The sequence below is a fragment of the Ostrinia nubilalis genome, chromosome 23 (assembly GCF_963855985.1).
Source record: "Ostrinia nubilalis chromosome 23, ilOstNubi1.1, whole genome shotgun sequence".
Lineage (NCBI taxonomy): Eukaryota > Metazoa > Arthropoda > Insecta > Lepidoptera > Crambidae > Ostrinia > Ostrinia nubilalis.
The window spans coordinates 6389988-6410194 of record NC_087110.1 but is presented as its reverse complement, the minus strand read 5'-3'; the positions used below and the strand labels follow the sequence as shown (position 1 = coordinate 6410194).

The window sequence follows — 20207 nt, the reverse complement described above, 5'->3', positions numbered from 1 at the left end:
TATGTCTCGCCTAACTATAGACTCTTTTCCAGCCACCGCACCCCAAAAACCAACTTCATCTTCGACCCTCGCGAAGGCACAATACTCCTCGAGCAAAAGCTTCCCATGTCGTGGCATGCCTTCAACCGGACCCCGGACTTCAGTGAAATAGCCGAGTACCGCGCGGTCAGGGAGTTTATAGACGACTGGCTCAACACCAATAGAAGCATGTGGTCGTATTACTACGAGATACGCCCGTATTTGGACTTGGATAATGTACTGCCGCCGTTTGCTGGTAAGTCATGTTTATTGTAAAGGGCATTTTGTGAAAATTTTCCGTTTGCTGGTGAGTCAGGGCTACTCCAAAACGCCGTTTACGTAGTTTCGGATATGTGTGTCATTGTCGCTTATGCTGGTTTCTCGCTTTGTGTGAGAGGGATGGCAACATTCGAAACTTTGGATAACGTTTTTCGGAGTAATCTCGCTGTATACATTCTAGAGCGCGTATTGTGACTTTTTGTTCTTGTCTACTTGCCCTATGGTTCTGGCAGAGTAGAACAGGATTGTCGTACGGGGTGATTGAGGGATAAATAAGCAAACATCAAGCCTCTCTTACTCAACGAGTGGAGTATAGTATAGTTCAAATCCTCCATTTGGCTCGGATCGTAGAGTCGCATTCCTATAGATAGCCACAAGCGAACTCCGGACTTTAGTGAAATAGCCGAGTACCGCGCGGTCAGGGAGTTTATAGACGACTGGCTCAACACCAATAGAAGCATGTGGTCGTATTACTACGAGATACGCCCGTATCTGGACTTGGATAATGTACTGCCGCCGTTTGCTGGTAAGTCCTGTTTATTGTAAGGGTTTACTTGTAACAGAACGACGAGCAGCTCTACGAATTTTTTTAGTGTCAGTGTCAATGTCATCAAACAAACCAAACGTCGTACATTTTACCTCTAAGAACGTTACATTACATACAAATGCTCTAACTAATCTATACTCTTCTGTAAAGAACGTATTGAAAAAAAACGGACTAGTTTAATTTGTTGTCTCGAGTAAAAAATACTGATCAAAGGCCTCCCCCAAAGCTTTTTCACAAAGATAGTCCTGTGCTGCCCGCAGCCGGGTGTACCTATTTCTAAGTATACTGCTACTAGCTAACTTAGGCGTGGGATTCCGGCACTCCGGTAGATTATGGCGGAATATTAATGGGCGACGAAATCATTTATGGGATACACTTGTTTCGTTTTTGATGCTAAGGGCCTTAATGAAGAACCTAAGGTTTGAAGGGCCTAAGTACTGTATAAATTTTAGATTTTTTTTATCATTATCATCATTTAGTCTCCATTACAGAAGCACGGCATTTACCAGAGGCCAATAGAGCATTTAGCCCAGAATCCAGTTGGGGAAGCCGCATATTTGTCCCTCAGTCGCCTCTTACGACATTCACAGGAAAAATGGGAGGTCCTATTCTACCCTGATGGACTCACACTTGTCAATGTCAGTTACCACATGTATTCAATATCCCTATTCACCCAGGTATGGCCATGATGACCGGGCAAGGCACGCTAGTGACGTTCGACAAACGCGTCATCACGATCACCGAACCCGGCACCTTCCTGCTCAGTAAGGACTATCGCCAGAACAAGTTCAGCGTGCTGATGACAAGTGATGATGAGGGACGATATAACCTGCTAGTGTTGGCGAGGAGAGCTCCGGTGCAAGTGCATTTGTATAAGGAGGTGAGTGTTGGCAAGTTGCTGTAATGCGATCTTTATCGATGAACAGTATTTAGAATTACAGTAGAATCCCGATTATCCGGATCAATTAAAACCAGGGGTGTTCGGGATAATCGAAAATCCGGATAATCGATTTCAAAGTAAAATCAAACAATTATGAACATTCTTCAATAGAAAGGGTTTCCAAAACATCATTTTCATCAAAATTTTACACCATTGGATGAATCCATTTCTTTTAACAATGAACTAAGACGACGTCCGTACCGTGTTACGGTGGCGGACCTTCCGTTTTTATGGGACCAGAACCTAAATCTGTAATTAGAAACCGTGAAGAATGAGTCCGGATAATCGGATATCCGGATAATCGAGATTCTACTGTATTTAACTTTAAAACTTTGGTATGTCTTTCTTTGGAATATTCAGTCAATTTTAAATAAATAATTAGTACACACTGGAGTTGTCAAGCCGATTAATTTTAATTTATTACGAAACTTACGATATCATCTGTGCGATAAATCGATAATTCGATTTTCGAGGTTATTGTTGTTTCTTGTCTTGTTTTTCATTTTTTTTCTTCTCTTGTGTTGTTTTGATAAGTTATTTGTTTTTTTTTTATTCTTGATGCGTACTGTAATCGAATTATACACACAACCCTGCGTTGCGCGCCCCTTGGAGAGACATCGAACTTTCACTAATTATAATTTACGGTTACATTATTTTTAGACGGTGTTTGTTTTTTTTTTGTATTGTGTCTTTTTTTACTGTGTCAATAAACCTTTTCTATTCTATTCTATTATTTGAATATGGTGTACAGAAGATCGGCAATAAAAACTAGTGAGCACACACAGTCACTGACTCACAGTCATTAATTATGCTTTTTGTTTTAGTGTTAGGTCTATTATATGTACTTCTTCTTCTATTGCGTAGTTAATAACAGCTTATGTTACAAGTCTGGTGTCAGACTGAGGCATTTGTCCCATCACCGACAAAAAAAATGACTAGCTATATACTATTCGCTCGAGAAATTCACAAATAGATAGATTCAGTGTCAATAAAGGAGATGTAAATAGTAATTGGTCGTAGACTGTTCACAATGCTGGCAACTCTTCCCCTTTTCTGTCTCTGAGAGATGTACTTTGATGTCTGAAACTCGGCAATAATGAAAAATATAAATCATGAAAATACTACAACCAGAGCATAACTTACTCAGTTCCTGAAGTGGTGGAGCGGTGTTAGAGGAATTTTTATTACATCAAAACGTTAGTTACATCATTTGTCACCGCACCGAACCACTGCTGAAGGAACCAACTTAGCGCTATGCCTGTCTATGCCTACAGCAACTTATTTTTTAATCCACACCTAAATGTTTTACAGCAAGTATCAATCGCCGGGTCAGTACTGAACCTGCCGGCTTTAGTAGACGACTTCGTGATCGACCGCCAAGGCGACGAGCTGAAGATGGCCGGCACCAACGGACTGAACATACACTGCAACTTCCGCTTCCATACCTGCAAGCTGCAGGTCACAGGTATAGTTAAAAATCATCATCATCATCTCAGCCATAGGACGTCCACTGCTGAACTTAGGCCTTCATGATGGCCCCAATGCTTTCCATGTTGCCCGGTTGGTAGCGGCTTGCGCCCAACGCCTTTCTGCAATTAGCAAGCTGAAGTGGCAATGGGCAGGGCACATAGTATTCATCCGTCACGTAAGGACGTCCACCCACAAGGTGGACATAGTTAAAAAGCAAAACCAAAAATATTTATTCAGTTTTGACCAATATTTTGACACTTATGGACGTCAGATTTTTTAAAAATCTCTTTACACTTTCCCGGACAGTAACCCAGACACAATAGAAGTTTAATTGTTATGACTGTTATAGCAGTTCACTTTCGCGAAAAGTGTTAAGGGGGGGAGGGGGTCCTATGACTAAGTTTGAAGTCCTAGGACCGCGTTTAAGGTGTCATTTTAATTACGCTCACCTCACACCTTGTAAAATTTTGAACTACTAACTAGTTGTAGTCGCGTTGCTGTTGTATTTTTCGCTAGTAAAACTTCCGAGCTGAACAATTAAAATCTGTAATTCTCTAAACTTTTTAACATGTTCGTTTTTAAAAATTGCTGATAAATAACATGCCCATCTTTTTTCAATCCAGGCTGGTACTACGCAAGTCTAGGCGGCCTCCTAGGCACGTACAACAATGAACAGTACGACGAACTCCAGCTGCCTAACGGCACCTACACCAACTCTTCCGTCTCGCTCGCACAAGGCTGGAGGCTGAAGCCTGCTGTTGTGTCATCCACTCCTCATGTATCTGAGAGAGGAAATGATACGCAATGCGAGAAGTTCTTCCAGAATAAAGTGTCGCCGCTGCACCCTTGCTTCTCTGTGGTAAGTGTCTCAACTCTTCCGTCTCGCTCGCACAGGACAGTCACTTCAGTAACAGAATAAAGTCAAGCCGCTACATCCTTGTTTCGCAGTGGTAAGTTTCTTAAATCTTCCATCTCACTCGCACAAGACTAGAGGCAGAAGACAGTAACTTCAGTCACAGTATAAAGTCAAGCCGCTACATCCTAGTTTCTCAGTGGTAAGTTTCTTAAATGCTTGCTTAAGTGTAGCAGCAAATCGAACGCACAGCTTTGAATAGAGCTCTGTGATTAGTTCATGTGTCACCAGATGCGTCCACGCGCACTGTGAGACCTCATAGTAATGTTTGTGAATACGGGCATGAAGCCCGCTGTAGCCTCATCAACTCCTCATGTATCTGAGAGAGGAAATGATACGCAGTGTGAGAAGTTCTTCCAGAATAAAGTGTCGCCACTGCACCCTTGCTTCTCTGTGGTAAGTGTCTTATATCTTCCGTCTCGCTCGCACAAGACTAGAAGCAGAAGACAGTCACTTCAGTCACAGTATAAATTCAAGCGGCTACATCCTTGTTTCTCTGTGGTAAGTTTCTTAAATCTTCCGTCTCACTCGCACAAGACTAGAGACAGAAGACAGTCGCTTCAGTCACAGAATAAAGTCACATGCTTGTTTCTCTGTGGTAAGTGTACTTATATCCTCCGTCTCGCTCGCACAAGGCTGGAGACTGAAGCCTGCTGTTGTCTCATCCACTCCTCATGTGAATGAGAGAGGGAATGATACGCAGTGTGAGAAGTTCTTCCAGAATAAAGTGTCGCCACTGCACCCTTGCTTCTCTGTGGTAAGTGTCTTATATCTTCTATCTCACTCTCACTAGACTAGAGGCAGAAGACAGTCACTTCAGTCACAGTATAAAGTCAAGCCGCTACATCTTTGCTTCTCAGTGGTAAGTTTCTTAAATCTTCCGTCTCACTCGCACAAGACTAGAGACAGAAGACAGTCGCTTCAGTCACAGAATAAAGTCACATGCTTGTTTCTCTGTGGTAAGTGTACTTATATCTTCCGTCTCGCTCGCACAAGGCTGGAGGCTGAAGCCTGCTGTTGTCTCATCCACTCCTCATGTATCTGAGAGAGGAAATGATACGCAATGCGAGAAGTTCTTCCAGAATAAAGTGTCGCCGCTGCACCCTTGCTTCTCTGTGGTAAGTGTCTCAACTCTTCCGTCTCGCTCGCACAGGACAGTCACTTCAGTAACAGAATAAAGTCAAGCCGCTACATCCTTGTTTCGCAGTGGTAAGTTTCTTAAATCTTCCATCTCACTCGCACTAGACTAGAGGCAGAAGACAGTCACTTCAGTAACAGTATAAAGTCAAGCGGCTACATCCTTGTTTCTCAGTGGTAAGTTTCTTAAATCTTCCGTCTCACTCGCACAAGACTAGAGACAGAAGACAGTCGCTTCAGTCACAGAATAAAGTCACATGCTTGTTTCTCTGTGGTAAGTGTACTTATATCTTCCGTCTCGCTCGCACAAGGCTGGAAACTGAAGCCTGCTGTTGTCTCATCCACTCCTCATGTATCTGAGAGAGGAAACGATACGCAGTGCGAGAAGTTCTTTCAGAATAAAGTGTCGCCGCTGCACCCTTGCTTCTCTGTGGTAAGTGTCTTATATCTTCTATCTCACTCGCACAAGACTAGAGGCAGAAGACAGTCACTTCAGTCACAGAATAAAGTCAAGCCGCTAAATTCTTATTTCTCATTGGTAAGTTTCTTAAATATTCCGTCTCGCTCGCACAAGGCTGTAGACTGACGCCCGTATTCACAAACGATGCTTGCTTAAGTGTAGCAGCAAATCGAACGCACAGCTTTGAATAGAGCTCTGTGATTGGTTCATGTGTCACCCTGTGCGTCTACGCGCACTGTGAGACCTCATAGTAATGTTTGTGAATACGGGCATGAAGCCCGCTGTAGCCTCATCAACTCCTCATGTATCTGAGAGAGGAAATGATACGCAGTGTGAGAAGTTCTTCCAGAATAAAGTATCGCCGCTGCACCCTTGCTTCTCTGTGGTAAGTGTACTTATATCTTCCGTCTCACTCGCACAAGGGTGAGTAAAGCCACTCTGAGCCTCATCTACTCTTCATGTGACATAGAGGAAACGACACCTATTGTGAAAATCTCCTTTACCTCACCTACCCTTGGTAAGTGGTCTTTAATCTTCTGAGGTTATGATAATTTGGTGAATTAGTTTTAGTAAAGATGTAAGCACTTTGATTCAATTGTGACTTCTTAAAAATCTTTGAAGTTGTGTTTTACTGCATATTATAAAACTTAAAGCCTTGTAAGCAAACAAAATGAATCCTATAATTTGCAAGTGATCAAGGTACATTGTGTGTAAAATATACAATAGGTGTTAAATAAATAGATGCGAACTAAATACGAAATTCTGAAAATTAAATAAAATATTTCCCCGCCAAGAAGGTAGATTTGGAGCTGATAAAAACCAGAAGCGTTGATCATACGAACCTTTTCACATAATAGCAAAATGACAACTGTAATAAAAAAAAACAAATAAAATAAAATAAAAAAGTTTTGATTTGAGATTTTTTCTAAATATAAATCTAAGGAAACTGGTCAGTTAAGATTTTCGTATGGTGTCAGCACCATCGCTCAAGTGGTATCTTATTCTCCTCAGATCAGCGCCGCGCCGTTCTACCAGGAATGTGCGAGTGGCGTCGACGCGTGCGCGCTCGCCAGCGCTTACCTACAGCTGTGCGAGCAGCAACACGTGCCTACGCACATCCCCGACCACTGCGTTCAGTGAGTACACAGCCTTTAGTTTATAGCTGACCGGCGAACTTCGTACCGTCAGCAAAAAGTTGTGTCAACTTATCTATAAAATCGCTATATTAATATTTCGGAACGTGTCCTATTTGACAATAGCTGGCTCGGCGAAATTCGGTCAATTAGTGTCTGACATGAAATGTCAATTGCGAAAAAGGCCGTGCAAAAAACAGTATACTATCGAAGTTTTTTGACTAACTTTTTGAAAGAATTTTTCAAATCGGTTTAGTAGTTTCGAAGCCTATTCAATTCAAACAAACAATAAAATCTTCCCTTTTTATAATTTTAGTGTAGAATCTTTATTTTACATATCGATGGGTGCCTGGAATAAAGCCGCAATAGCCATAGCAGCAGTTTTCCGATTAAGTGATTTTAGTAAACTGCGGGTCCCCACTGCGGGACCTTTTGAATTTTTTTCAGAATTTTATCTTTGAAACTGCCTGATTTACCAAAAGCACTATGGATATTGAATCGTTATTCCCATTCATCATTTAAAATTTGTTGACCGGAATAATCGTGCCATATACAATGTTAAAACTTTTATTTAAATCTTCTACAAGCAAACGGCTATTACTGTATCCTTCAGATCAGCGCCTGAGGCTGCAATACACTATTGCTGTTTGATTAATTGCACACTTTTTACCGGAATAAAACCACAATGGACTCTTACGGAACCGACTTTCAATGTATGAAGCGGCAATATGTATTTCTACCTTTTTTAAAGTATATTCTAAGCACTATAACCTTAAGCACATTAAATGTTACTCCAGAAAAAATAACGCATCGTTTGATATACAAATCGTTTTGATACGCCTCGTAGTTTAGAATTATTCAAAATTGACACTAAATCTCTTCTCCTGTAAAATTGTGTTTTGTCGATTGTGGCTTTATTCCCGGCACCCATCGATATTATATGGTCCAAAAAGCGAACTGCCTGCTGTCCACTGACGCAGAGCAACGACTAACTTTAGTTACTTTCTCGCTCAAGATCCTACATATATTTACGTAGGAGCACAGAATAAGTAATAGTACAGGTACAGAAGGATTACTCCGCAAGACGATTTAAATAAATGCGAGTCTTGCTATGACGCGATACAGTGGAATTCAGCTCGCACAGCACTACGTACCTACAATTTTATTCACCTACAAGTTTTGTCTCTTTCTATCGCGTGCCTCTGAACTCTTCTTACGCTGTTAGGGTTGCTGTCTAGTGAAAAAATAATTAATCTACTTATTTGTAATGAGGTACGTATGTAGGTAAGTATGCATTCATTATGGAAAACCTTGGGAGAGGCCTTTGTCCAGCAGTGGACGTCATTTGGCTGAAACGAACGAACGCATTCTGAGCAGTAGTCATAGTAGATTAGGTTCCTATACTATCCTAAGAATTATTGATTACCTACATGGCCAACATACCTTTCAGCATCTTTGGGAAGCGAAAAAAAATTATAAATCCGGTAGATTTCTTTTCGAATTTAACCCTTAACTGGTATCGTAAATTGGACAAACGTAACTGGTATCGTGGGGGCCGCTCGGCCCCCATACTATGTTTGCTTCTAGCAAGCATGTTTTACCTATATACTTGAATAAATGCTCATAAATGATGTATATCAGGCTTTTTCTATGCAATCATTTAGTTTTTATTGTAATTAATCTTCTTACTTATATACTTCAAGACATTACATAATAGTAACAACTTTTTACGTAATATTTTTTTAACGTTACAAATATCTATGAAACCTACGTTTAGAAAGTTATAAATAAAAAATATTATTATTTTAATTAATCCATAATAATGTGAACTTAATAATAAATAAAGTTTTAATGTAATGTTTAATAAAAATAATAAGCATTTTATAAAAATAAAAACATAAATATTATGTTGACAAACATTAGCAGGTGCTGGTGGATTTTCAGACCACTTGTATTTATTTTTTCATAGTAGCTGGATTGACTAGGTCCTACAACATCTTCATTTTCACTCTCTGAAGAAAAAACTTGAAAATCAGAATCAATATCCTCATTATCGACCGAATATTGGTTATTGGGTCTTCACTATGACCTATAATTTTATTATCACTATATCATTCTTCTGACATGCTACTAATCACTAATTTGGAATTAAAAACTTCGTTCTAGGTATCTTCTATTGTTTTATCACTAATAAGCCATAAATACTGCAAGAAAACAAAAAACAAATAAAAATTGCCATGAAAAAAAAACTAACGTAACTGGTATTGTGGGGGCCGCGCGGACCCCAACACGTGCATATCTTCGTCCTGGTGAATGATACAGTGCTGAAACGCCTGCACCAGACGCGAGTAGCGCCGAAATGAGAATACCAAAAATTTTGGCTGCCCACGATGCGTAGCTTCTTAGAAATCAAAGAAAACGTCATGCGTGGGGGCCGCGCGGCCCCCACGATACCAGTTAAGGGTTAAACACCCGAACGCCGCACAATATTTCTTTCTCTTTATGTCCATTTTTAAATAATACTTCGATCATAGAATTATAATCATACTACAACGCACGCCAGCGTCCTGACGGGCGCGCGCGTGACTCTCGACTGATATAATACCCGCCGGCGGGGCGCTTCGCTGTAGGTAATTATCGGATGTACCGCGCGGAGTGAGCCAGGCCTGGTAGGAGTCTCTCTCCAGCTCACTATGATGCTGTATTATTTGAGACGGGATAGCAATATCATCCAAGTATACTAAAGCTTCTTAGTGACGCATATTACCTAACGCCAAATTAATTGTGTTCTAAAAAATTGCAGTAGCATTTGCCAGGCCAAAAGATATTCTAAGAAAAACTAATAATGGCCATTGGATGTTAAAAATCTGTCTTGTGGCGATTTTTTACTTTAATGGAAATCTTATAGTAGCCAAATGACAAATCAAGTGTAGTAAAATAAACACTATTACTTGGCTTTTTCTAAAGATTTATTTATCAAAAACATGTACTCTTGTCATCACCTCTCATCCTCTTTAAAGTATTGTTCCCATCCACAGGTGCACGACGCCCAGCGGCGATATCATCGAAGAGGGTTCCTTCTATACAATGCAAAACCCGCCTAACTCCACCGACATAGTGTTCATAGTCGAAGCGCAAGTGTGCAACAAGAATCTGCGTAAACGCAAAAACATCGAGTTGTTTATCGAGGCGTTCGACAGCAGGCTGCAGGGAAGTGGCATCACTGACAACAGGTAATAAAGACTATAATACTGTATAACATATTATTATTGTATAGAGCAATTAGCGCTATCGTATTTGCGCTTCTTTTTTATCTACAACGAGGAAGCTCTTGGCTTGTATCTCTCCTGATGGTAAGTGATGATCAGGCCGAAGGTGGAAGCGAGCTTCACCCGGAATCCTCAATCACAGAGGAACTGGCTATCTTACCTCTAACTACCGGAACAGAACAATGCTGTTAACATTGTTGTTATGGCGACAGACTTAGGTAAGATAGTGGTAGCTAACCAGGCGGACGTAGAACAAGCCCTACCACCAACCAAACTGAACAGAAAAATCTGCCCCCACTGGGAATCGAACCCGGGATCTCTGCGTCTGAAGCAGGTGGGCTTACCACTAGACCACAGAGGCGGTTTTCGATTACTAGGTTACAGCTTACGACCTTAATCTACAGTGGTGCCACCTGGTGAACGTAAATACGGTAGGTCTTTTAAATCAACTCTTCATTGTTTGATCACTATACCGATTTTTACTTTAGTTTCCGATATAATAGGAACGCATATTATCGCATCGCAAAAACGGTATTTACGTTATATTTTCGCTAATGCTTCAACCACACCAACGATCGACCGATCGAACGAACGAACGACCTATGAAAGTTCACACGACCTGTCATTGGCCTTTGATCGCGCCGGCGATGGCGATATGCACGCGTTGGTGTGGTTGATGCTTAAAAGACAATGCCGGAAATTGGCGTCTTTTTTTTTTCGCGCGGCCATCGACCAAACCATGTTTTTTGGATACAAAATAGTGTAATAAACCAAACTTACTATGACATGTTTACCTCTAAACTCAGTCTGAACTGAGTTACGAGCATTAGAAGTTTGATGATTTACATACTAGATTTGCTTTTTGCGCGCAAGTTTTGTAAGAAATTGCAACAAAATAGTGACATTGTATGTGTAAATAAACAATACCATCCATTAAAGGCTCCAGACATCAGTGTGGAGTAGAATCAGCGCAATAAAAAAAATAGCGCAATATTTTGTTGCAATTTCTTACAAAACTTGCGCGCAAAAAGCAAATCTAGTATGTAAATCATCAAACTTCTAACGCTCGTAACTCAGTTCAGACTGAGTTTAGAGGTATACATGTCATAGTAAGTTTGGTTTATTACACTATTTTGTAATCAAAAAACAAAGCTTGGTCGATGGCCGCTCGAAAAATAAAAGACGCCACCTTCCATACAAAATCTGGCATTGCCATTGTTTACACCTTTATTATTTTTTCCAGATACGCAGTGGTGGGCTACGGTGGGCGCGGCATATACCAGTCGCCGCGCGCGCTGTACGTCAACAACATACTGTTCACCAACTCCATGGACATTGCTAACCACTTCGACGCGCTGAATATTGGTAAGTGGCTTTTTTTCCAACCTTTAAAAAATCCGTCACAAAGCGTCGTAATAATTATGATGTTTTTATAGAGGATAGAGGTAGGAGATGTACAGATGCTACCTTTTTGTTGCATGTAGAAAATCAAAGTCTGGAAAGTCATCAGTTTATATTATTATTTAGTCTCCACTACAGGAGCACAACCCTCTCCGATTTATCAAATCAAATGGAGGATTTTGCCTACAGTGATGATTCCTCAGGCCTGATAATCGCATATCTTAGTTGCCCTCCACGATATCCAAGAGAAGAAGAGGTAGTTCCATCCTACTTTGCCGGAACTTCATAGCAGACTAATTACCTGACTACCTCTATCAAGAATTTGTGCAATTCCTATCTATCAAGAAGTTGTGCCATACGACAGGGTTTGAACTACTGACCCTCGGCAAGTCGGGAATACTACTGGGCTATTGTCCCATCTATTGATTCATTGCTATTAATGACTTGAATTTCTTTCTCCAGACAAGGCTGACTTAGTCCGAGGCAACCGCTCGTCGCGCGCAGACGTATTCGCTGCTCTAAGCTTCGCAGCTCGCTTACCGCTGCGGCCCGCCGCGCCGCGCACCTTCGTGCTATTACCCTGTAGTGCCTGCCGCGAGCAACATATGGCCGTAAGTACACCACTATGTCACCGTCGATCATGCTGCCATGTCGCTTGTGTGAGAGGGATAGTGACATTCAAAACTTCGGATAACGATTTCGGAGTAATCCCGCCAGTCCGCGGCAAGCGCTCGTCGCGTGCGGACGTATTCGCGGCTCTAAGCTTCGCCGCGCACCTTCGTGATATTACCCTGTAGCGCCTGCCGCGAGCAACATATGGCTATGAGTATACATCATAACACCATAGAAATATCCAGCTGGATTCCTTGCAGCAACTCCTATCTGAGATCCTCGTCAAGGGAGTAGTACCAGATAATGTGGTGGCGATCTACCTCACTCTCACCACACTTGCAGCTCCTATAGCCACTGCGATGCAAGTCTCGCAGGCGCTTATTAAAGCACCTGCACCCCGTAAGAACCTTGGAAGTCACGTAATCTGGTGCGACCCAGCGCTAAGTCTTCCAGACACGTTGCATTGAAAGAGCTCGCCATCCTTCGTCTTGCAAAGTATCTAGCATCATAGTCTGACTTAGTTCGCGACAACCGCTCGTCACGCGCGGACGTATTCGCGGCTTTAAGTTTCGCCGCTCGTCTGCCGCTGCGGCCCGCCGCGCCGCGCACCTTCGTGCTATTACCCTGTAGCGCCTGCCGCGAACAACACATGGCCGTGAGTACACCACTATCTCACCGTCGATCATGCTGCCATGTCGCTTTGTGTGAGAGGGATAGTGACATTCAAAACTTCGGATAACGGTTTCGGAGTAATCCCGCCAGTCCGCGGCAAGCGCTCGTCGCGTGCGGACGTATTCGCGGCTCTAAGCTAAAGATGTGTCGTTATGGGTTTTTGAAATAACGAAACGCGACGGTTTTCGAATCACGAATAACGTTTTCAAAACTAGTTTTTTTTAAACGAAGTTATTTCCACAACGCTCAAGCAAGAGTGATAATAATAACGTTAGGTGTTTGGTTAGCTGCAAGGCCTTTAGGAACTTATGACCTTCAAAATAAGACTCAAATTCGATTGAATATCTAACGTATGACGAAGATTATACCTATTTCATCCACACATATGTTAACGTCCTATGGCTTTCTCACTCGCACACGCACTCGATTCGTTGCGATCCTTATTATTTGGACACCATACATTACTCGCTTTACTCCTTTAGGTTGCAAAAAATATGTTTAAGAATCGTCAATGTACGACGTTGTCCTCAAAACTGTCATAACGAAGCGGGAAACACGTTATCAATACAACCAAACATCTACCTTATGTTGTTTGCTTAAGAGTGAATTCAGTTTGGCTTTAGAGCGTTGTGGAAACAATCGTGTTGAATAACGAAGAGATTCTAACGTTGTATGACGTTAAGAAAAAAACTAGTTTAGGCGTTTTTGGATAACGAGTGATCACTGGTCAGGCTTATCACTCGTTTAATAACCAGTGATAACGAATAACGCCCATCGCTACTCTAAGCTTCGCCGCGCACCTTCGTGCTATTACCCTGTAGCGCCTGCCGCGAGCAACATATGGCTGTGAGTATACATACACCATAATACCATAGAAATATCCAGCTGGATTCCCTGCAGCAGATCCTCGTCAAAGGTATTACCTACCACAAAATATGGTGGCGATTCACCTCGCTCTCACCACACTTGCAGCTCCATAACCCCTAAGACTAAAGCGCAGCTTAGGACGTCTACCCACAAGTTGGACCGACGACATCATAAAGGTAGCAGGAAGACGCAGGCCGCTACCAATCGATTAACATGGAAATCATTGGGGGAGTCCTATGTTCAGCAGTGGATGTCCTTTGGCTGAAATGATAATGATGAACTGCATTAAGTTTTTCATTATTAATTACCCACAACGGTAAAACTCTTGGCCTGCATCTAACCCGATGAAAAGTGCTCATAAAATCGAAGGTGGAAGCGACCTGCACCCGGAATCTACTTCGACCACAGAGGAACTGGCTATCTTACCTGAAATACGATGCTATCAACATTTTTTATGGTGGTGGTAGCTAGCCAGTCGGACTTGGAACACGCCCTGACACCAACTAAACTGAGGTAAATTTTTGGCTTTTGAGTATTTAATAAAATACAGTCGACAACATACTAGATTACACATTTTTACAAAATAATCCTTATTGCAAACGTGCCGTCGTCTATACTCATCTTCATCTGATTCTATCTTCTTTAACCATTGCTATTTTTATGCCACAGCTGGACTACTCGACGATCTCTCACAACTTGATGGAGAACTCTGTGACGCTGCATATACTCATGGACGAAGACTTCATGCTGTCCAAGAAACGTGCCGCCAAGTACTTGTTCGGTAAGCACAATACGCTTGACATTTAATTAACGCACAATTAGCAACTATAAGTCAAGCGCGTCATTATCTTAGGTATGAAAGAAAGCGTCACGGGAGGGGTGACATTGACATAATGACGACGTGACAGAGCATACAAATCTGAAGTCACACTTACGTTTTACGTTACAAAAACACTCCAGTGCTGTTCCCATACCTCTGGCACTGACTCAAGTTTGGCACTAGACCTGTAGTAAGTATTTTGCAAAATTAGAAACTAAAAAGACTGATGCGTGACGCTCAAATAAATCATGACACGACAGTTGTGTCAAAAATGGACACGACGTCTGAGTCACACATTTGCCATATGGCCATTAGCCATGAATCACTTTGACTGACGCGAGGAAATTGATTAGCAAAGTGCTCGTTATTCGTTGTAGTCGTTTTCTTTGTTAAGTTCGTGTCCTTTGATTAAACTCCTTCATAGATCTCAAAATGTGTCTCATTTCTCCCAATGTTCTAGTATTTTACAGCAACTTATTTAACTTAATATTATGTCGATTGTCCCAGGCGTGGACAGCATGCTTGCGTACACGAATAAAGACTACGAGCGTTTGGTGGGCGACGCGGGCTTACGGAAGCAAGTCAAGCTGCCCAAGGAGAAGCTAGGACTTTGTACATCGCTCGCTATGGAGACCAACGGTGAGTTAATCCCAACTAATATTATAAATGCGAAAGTAACTCTGTCTGTCTGTCTGTCTGTTACGCTTTCCCGCTTAAACCTCGCAACCGATTTTGATGAAATTTGGCATAGAGATAGTTTGAGTCCCGGGAAAGAACATAGGATAGTTTTTATCCCGGTTTTTGAAACAGGGACGCGCGCGATAAAGTTTTTCTGTGACAGACAAAATTCCACGCGGGCGAAGCCGCGGGCGGAAAGCTAGTAGAGTAATATAGCTTATGTTACCTAGTGTGGTGCAGTATCTATTTTTCGCAAGTTTTATCTCAACAATTTTTGCAGTTTGAATTAAGTGGACAAAATTATCGGGTCCAAGTGAGGTTGCTAGAGTATGCGTTGCCTTTTGCTTTTTTGAGATATGCAACTTTGACTGTCATATTTTATTTTGAATATCTTTTGGGTTCAATGATAGTTAAGTTTTCTCTTTGAACAAACTTGGCTTTCAATGGTTAAATTATTTCCGGACAAGCTATGGAATCCTAGCTACACAGGGGTGGCAGCAATGGGGACGAGAGGCACTAGTCTCAGTTTTATCATGGATAATTTAGTTCTTCGAGGGTCTGCAATATCAGACTCTACATTTTTGTTGCAAAATAGCCTGTATTACAACGAGATAAGAATCCATTGTGTTTAGCTTGATGCGCAATCAGTGCAGCGTCAAATAGTTCGTGAAACCCAAAGTAGCCAATAAGTTCGCAACACGTCTTTGTTAGATTAGAATAAGATTGTGTTATCAACTTTTTGGCCACTTTGGATGAAAAATTTTGATTACGGGACTATTTCCACCTCTCGTTCCCACCACTGCAACTCCTGTGTAGCCAAGATCCTACAGCTTGACCGCCATAAAAACCCAACCAATAAAGGTCAAGTTTGTCCCGGGGGAAAGTTAAATTGTCATTGGACCCGCAACGAAATTAATCAGAAGAACATAGGAGTTCGAAATTTAATTAGCATCTACCTATATCAGCAATAACCTTTATCGTGTACACCCCCAGGCACGATATTCGCGGGCGCGAAACTCCAAAGCGACCGCGGCACGGCGCGGCGTTTCTCAACAGTAGCGGGCGCGCGCGCCGCCCTCACGGCCGCCGCCTGCCGCCCCGCGCGCTGCGAGTGTAGAGACGCAAGACTACATTGTAGGCCGTGTGCCGACACGCATAGAATGGTGAGTCTGGGGAGGTATTCTGGCACGAAGGGGGACATTCTGACGCGAGAGGAGAAGTATTTTGACACGACAGCGGAACATTCTGGAACGAAGAGGAACATTCTGGCGCGCGACGGAGCATTCTGGCACAATGGGGGCATTCTGGCTCGAGGGCGAGTATTCTGGCACGACCGGGGAACATTCTGGCACGACTTCGCATTCTGCCACGAAATGGGAAGTATTCTGGACGGAGGGAGAAGATTCTGGCATGAAACGGGGAAATTTTGAATCAATGAAGAGCATTCTGGCTCAACGGACTTGGAAGGGACTTGGACACTTTTAAGGTGGGTTGCAGAGGCGTAAAATTTCCAGGCGAGAGACAGACAGCTGCTCTCCCATCTCCCTCAATTCGTCTATGACAATAGCTGTATTATCTCCCGCGGCACGGCGCGGCGCTTCTCGACAGTAGCGGGCGCGCGCCGCCCTCACGGCCGCCGCCTGCCGCCCCGCGCGCTGCGAGTGTAGAGACGCAAGGCTACATTGTAGGCCGTGCGCCGACACGCATAGGATGGTGAGTCCGGAGAAAGACATTCTGGCCTGAGGGGGAGAAACAGGGAGCATTCTTGCATAAGAGGGGGAGTATTCTGGCTCAAGGAGGAGTATTCTGGCACGACAGGTAGCATTCTGGCACAAATGGGAACATTCTGGCTCGAGGGAGAGTATTCTGGCACGACCGGGGAACATTCTGGCACGACAGGTAGCATTCTGGCACAAAAGTGGAAGTATTCTGGCACGACAGGGAACGTTCTGGCACGAAAGGGAGTATTCTGGCACGAGAGAAGTATTCTGGCCCGAGGGGGGGTATACTGGCACGAAGGGGAACATTCTGGCACGACTTCGCATTCTGCCACGAAATGGGGAGTATTCTGGACAGAAGGAGAAGATTCTGGCATGAAAGGGGGAGATTTTGAATCAATGAAGAGCATTCTGGCGCAACGGACTTGGAAGGGGCTTGAACACTTTTAAGGTAGGATGCAGAGCCGTAAAATTTCCAGGAGAGAGACAGCTGCTCTCCCGTCTCCCTCAGTACGTCAATGACACTAGCTGTATTATCTCCCGCGGCACGGCGCGGCGCTTCTCGACAGTAGCGCGCGCGCCGCCCTCACGGCCGCCGCCTGCCGCCCCGCGCGCTGCGAGTGTAGAGACGCGAGACTACATTGTAGGCCGTGCGCGGATACGCATAGGATGGTGAGTCTTAGGGAAGGGGGCGCATACCGACACAAAGGGGAACATTCTGGCACGAGAGGGGGAGTATTCTGGCTCGAGGGGGAACATTCTGGCACGAAGGGCAACATTCTGGCACGAAAGGAGTATTCTGGCACGAAGGGAAACATCCTAGCACCATGGGGAGTATTCTGGCACGAGGGGGAGTATTAGAACGAGAAGGGGAGTATTTTGGCCTGGGGGGAAGCATTCTGGCCCGAGAGGGAGCATTTTGGCACGACAGGGGAGTATTTTAGCCCAAATGGGAGCATTCTGATCTAACTGAGGGCACTAGGAGGGGCTTAAGACACTTCTAAGATAGGATGCAGACGCGCAAAATTTCCAGGAGAGAGACAGCTGTTCTCCTATCTCCCTTGGTACGTCTATAACACTGGCTTTATATCTCCCGCGGCGCTTCTCGACAGTAGCGGGCGCGCGCGCCGCCCTCACGGCCGCCGCCTGCCGCCCCGCGCGCTGCGAGTGTCGCGACGCAAGACTACATTGTAGGCCGTGCGCCGACACGCATAGGATGGTAAGTCTGGGGGAAGACATTCTGGCCTGAGGAGGACATTCTGACGCGAGAGGGGGAGTATTTTGACACGACAGCGGAACATTCTGGAACGAAGAGGAACATTCTGGCGCGCGACGGAGCATTCTGGCACAATGGAGGCATTCTGGCTCGAGGGCGAGTATTCTGGCACGACCGGGGAACATTCTGGCACGACAGGTAGCATTCTGGCACAAAAGTGGGAGTATTTTGGCACGACAGGGAACGTTCTGGCACGAAGGGGAGTATTCTGGCACGAGAGGAGTATTCTGGCCCGAGGGAGAGTATTCTGGCACGACCGGAGAACATTCTGGCACGACTTCGCATTCTGGCACGAAATGGGGAGTATTCTGGACGGAGGGAGAAGATTCTGGCATGAAACGGGGAAATTTTGAATCAATGAAGAGCATTCTGGCGCAACGGACTAGGAAGGTGCTTGGACACTTTTAAGGTAGGATGCAGAGGCGTACAATTTCCAGGAGTGAGATAGCTGTTCTCCCATCTCCCTCGGTACGTCTATGACACTAGCTGTATTATATCCCGCGGCACGGCGCGGCGCTTCTCAACAGTAGCGGGCGCGCGCCGCCCTCACGGCCGCCGCCTGCCGCCCCGCGCGCTGCGAGTGTAGAGACGCCAGGCTACATTGTAGGCCGTGCGCCGACACGCATAGGATGGTGAGAATATAATACGGTCATTATTCTAGCACGAGAGCGAGCATTATGGGCCAAGAGAGAACATTCTACTGCGTTTTGGTGCAAAGAGGAGTATTTTGGTGCGTGGTGGGAGCATTTTGGTGCGTGGGGGAGCGTTTTGGTGTGTGGGGGAGCATTTTGGCGCGTGGGGGAGCATTTTGGCGCCAGAGGGAGTACTCTTGTCCTAGAAGAAGTGTTCTGACTTCTGACCCAAGGAGTGTTTTGATTTAAAGGGGAGCATTCTGACCTGAAAAGGGGTAATCTAGCCCGAGACGGGCATTCTAACCCGAGGGGGAGTATTTTAGCACAGGTGGGAAGCATTCTGGTCTAACTGCGGACACTAGGAGGGGGGCTTAGACACTTCTAAGGTAGGATTTAGAGGCGTACAATTTCCAGGAGTGAGATAGCTGCTCCCCCATCTCCCTCGGTACGTCAATGACACTAGCTGTATTATCTCCCGCGGCACGGCGCGGCGCTTCTCGACAGTAGCGGGCGCGCGCCGCCCTCACGGCCGCCGCCTGCCGCCCCGCGCGCTGCGAGTGTCGAGACGCAAGACTACATTGTAGGCCGTGCGCCGACACGCATAGGATGGTAAGAAAGAGGATCGGGAGAAACATGGAGCATTTTGGCACGAAAGGAGCATTCTGGCACGAGATGGGAACATTCTGGCACGACAGAGAGCATTCTGGCACGAATGTTGGCCGTGCGCTGACACGCATAGGATGGTGAGACTATAATACAGGCGTCATTCTAGCACGAGAGCGAGCATTAAGAAAGAGCGTTCTACTGCGTTTTGGCGCAAGGGGGAGTATTCTGCTCCTAGAACGAGTGTTCTGTTCTGACCCAAGGAGGAGTGTTTTGACTCAAAGGGGAGCATTCGGGCCCGAGAAGGGGTAATCTAATCCGAGGGGGAGTATTTTAGCACAGGTGGGATCATTCTGTCCCAACAGAAGGCATTAGGGGGGGCTTAGACACTTCTAAAGTAGGTTACAGAATAGTCCCTCCCACTTGGTGTACTGATGGAAGGGGGCATTCTGGGCTGAAGGAGTCATTCTGGCAAGAGAGGGGGCATTCTTTCCCGAGGTGGAGTATTTAAGCTCAGGTGGGAGCAGTCTGGTCTAACTGACGGCACTCAAGACAGTTTTAAGGTAGGATGCAGGGGCGTAAAATGTCCAGGAGAGAGACAGCTGCTCTCCCGTCTCCCTCGGTACGTCAATGACACTAGCTTTATATCTCCCGCGGCACGGCGCGGCGCTTCTCGACAGTAGCGGGCGCGCGCCGCCCTCACGGCCGCCGCCTGCCGCCCCGCGCGCTGCGAGTGTAGAGACGCAAGGCTACATTGTAGAC

General features: G+C 44.6%; 1 protein-coding gene across 1 annotated transcript in view; it reads left to right on the top strand.

The window, feature by feature from the left end:
* LOC135083389 (uncharacterized) overlaps positions 1–20207 on the top strand; it is a 95550-nt gene that overhangs the window by 63255 nt on the left and 12088 nt on the right. The window contains exons 58-69 of the mRNA XM_063978131.1: positions 33–274; positions 1522–1724; positions 3096–3249; positions 3878–4032; positions 4456–4563; positions 6776–6900; positions 9936–10130; positions 11410–11531; positions 12030–12178; positions 14388–14499; positions 15046–15177; positions 16210–16379. Of these exons, the coding sequence (XP_063834201.1) occupies positions 33–274; positions 1522–1724; positions 3096–3249; positions 3878–4032; positions 4456–4563; positions 6776–6900; positions 9936–10130; positions 11410–11531; positions 12030–12178; positions 14388–14499; positions 15046–15177; positions 16210–16379 (1867 nt within the window). The remainder of the gene's footprint in view (positions 1–32; positions 275–1521; positions 1725–3095; positions 3250–3877; positions 4033–4455; positions 4564–6775; positions 6901–9935; positions 10131–11409; positions 11532–12029; positions 12179–14387; positions 14500–15045; positions 15178–16209; positions 16380–20207) is intronic.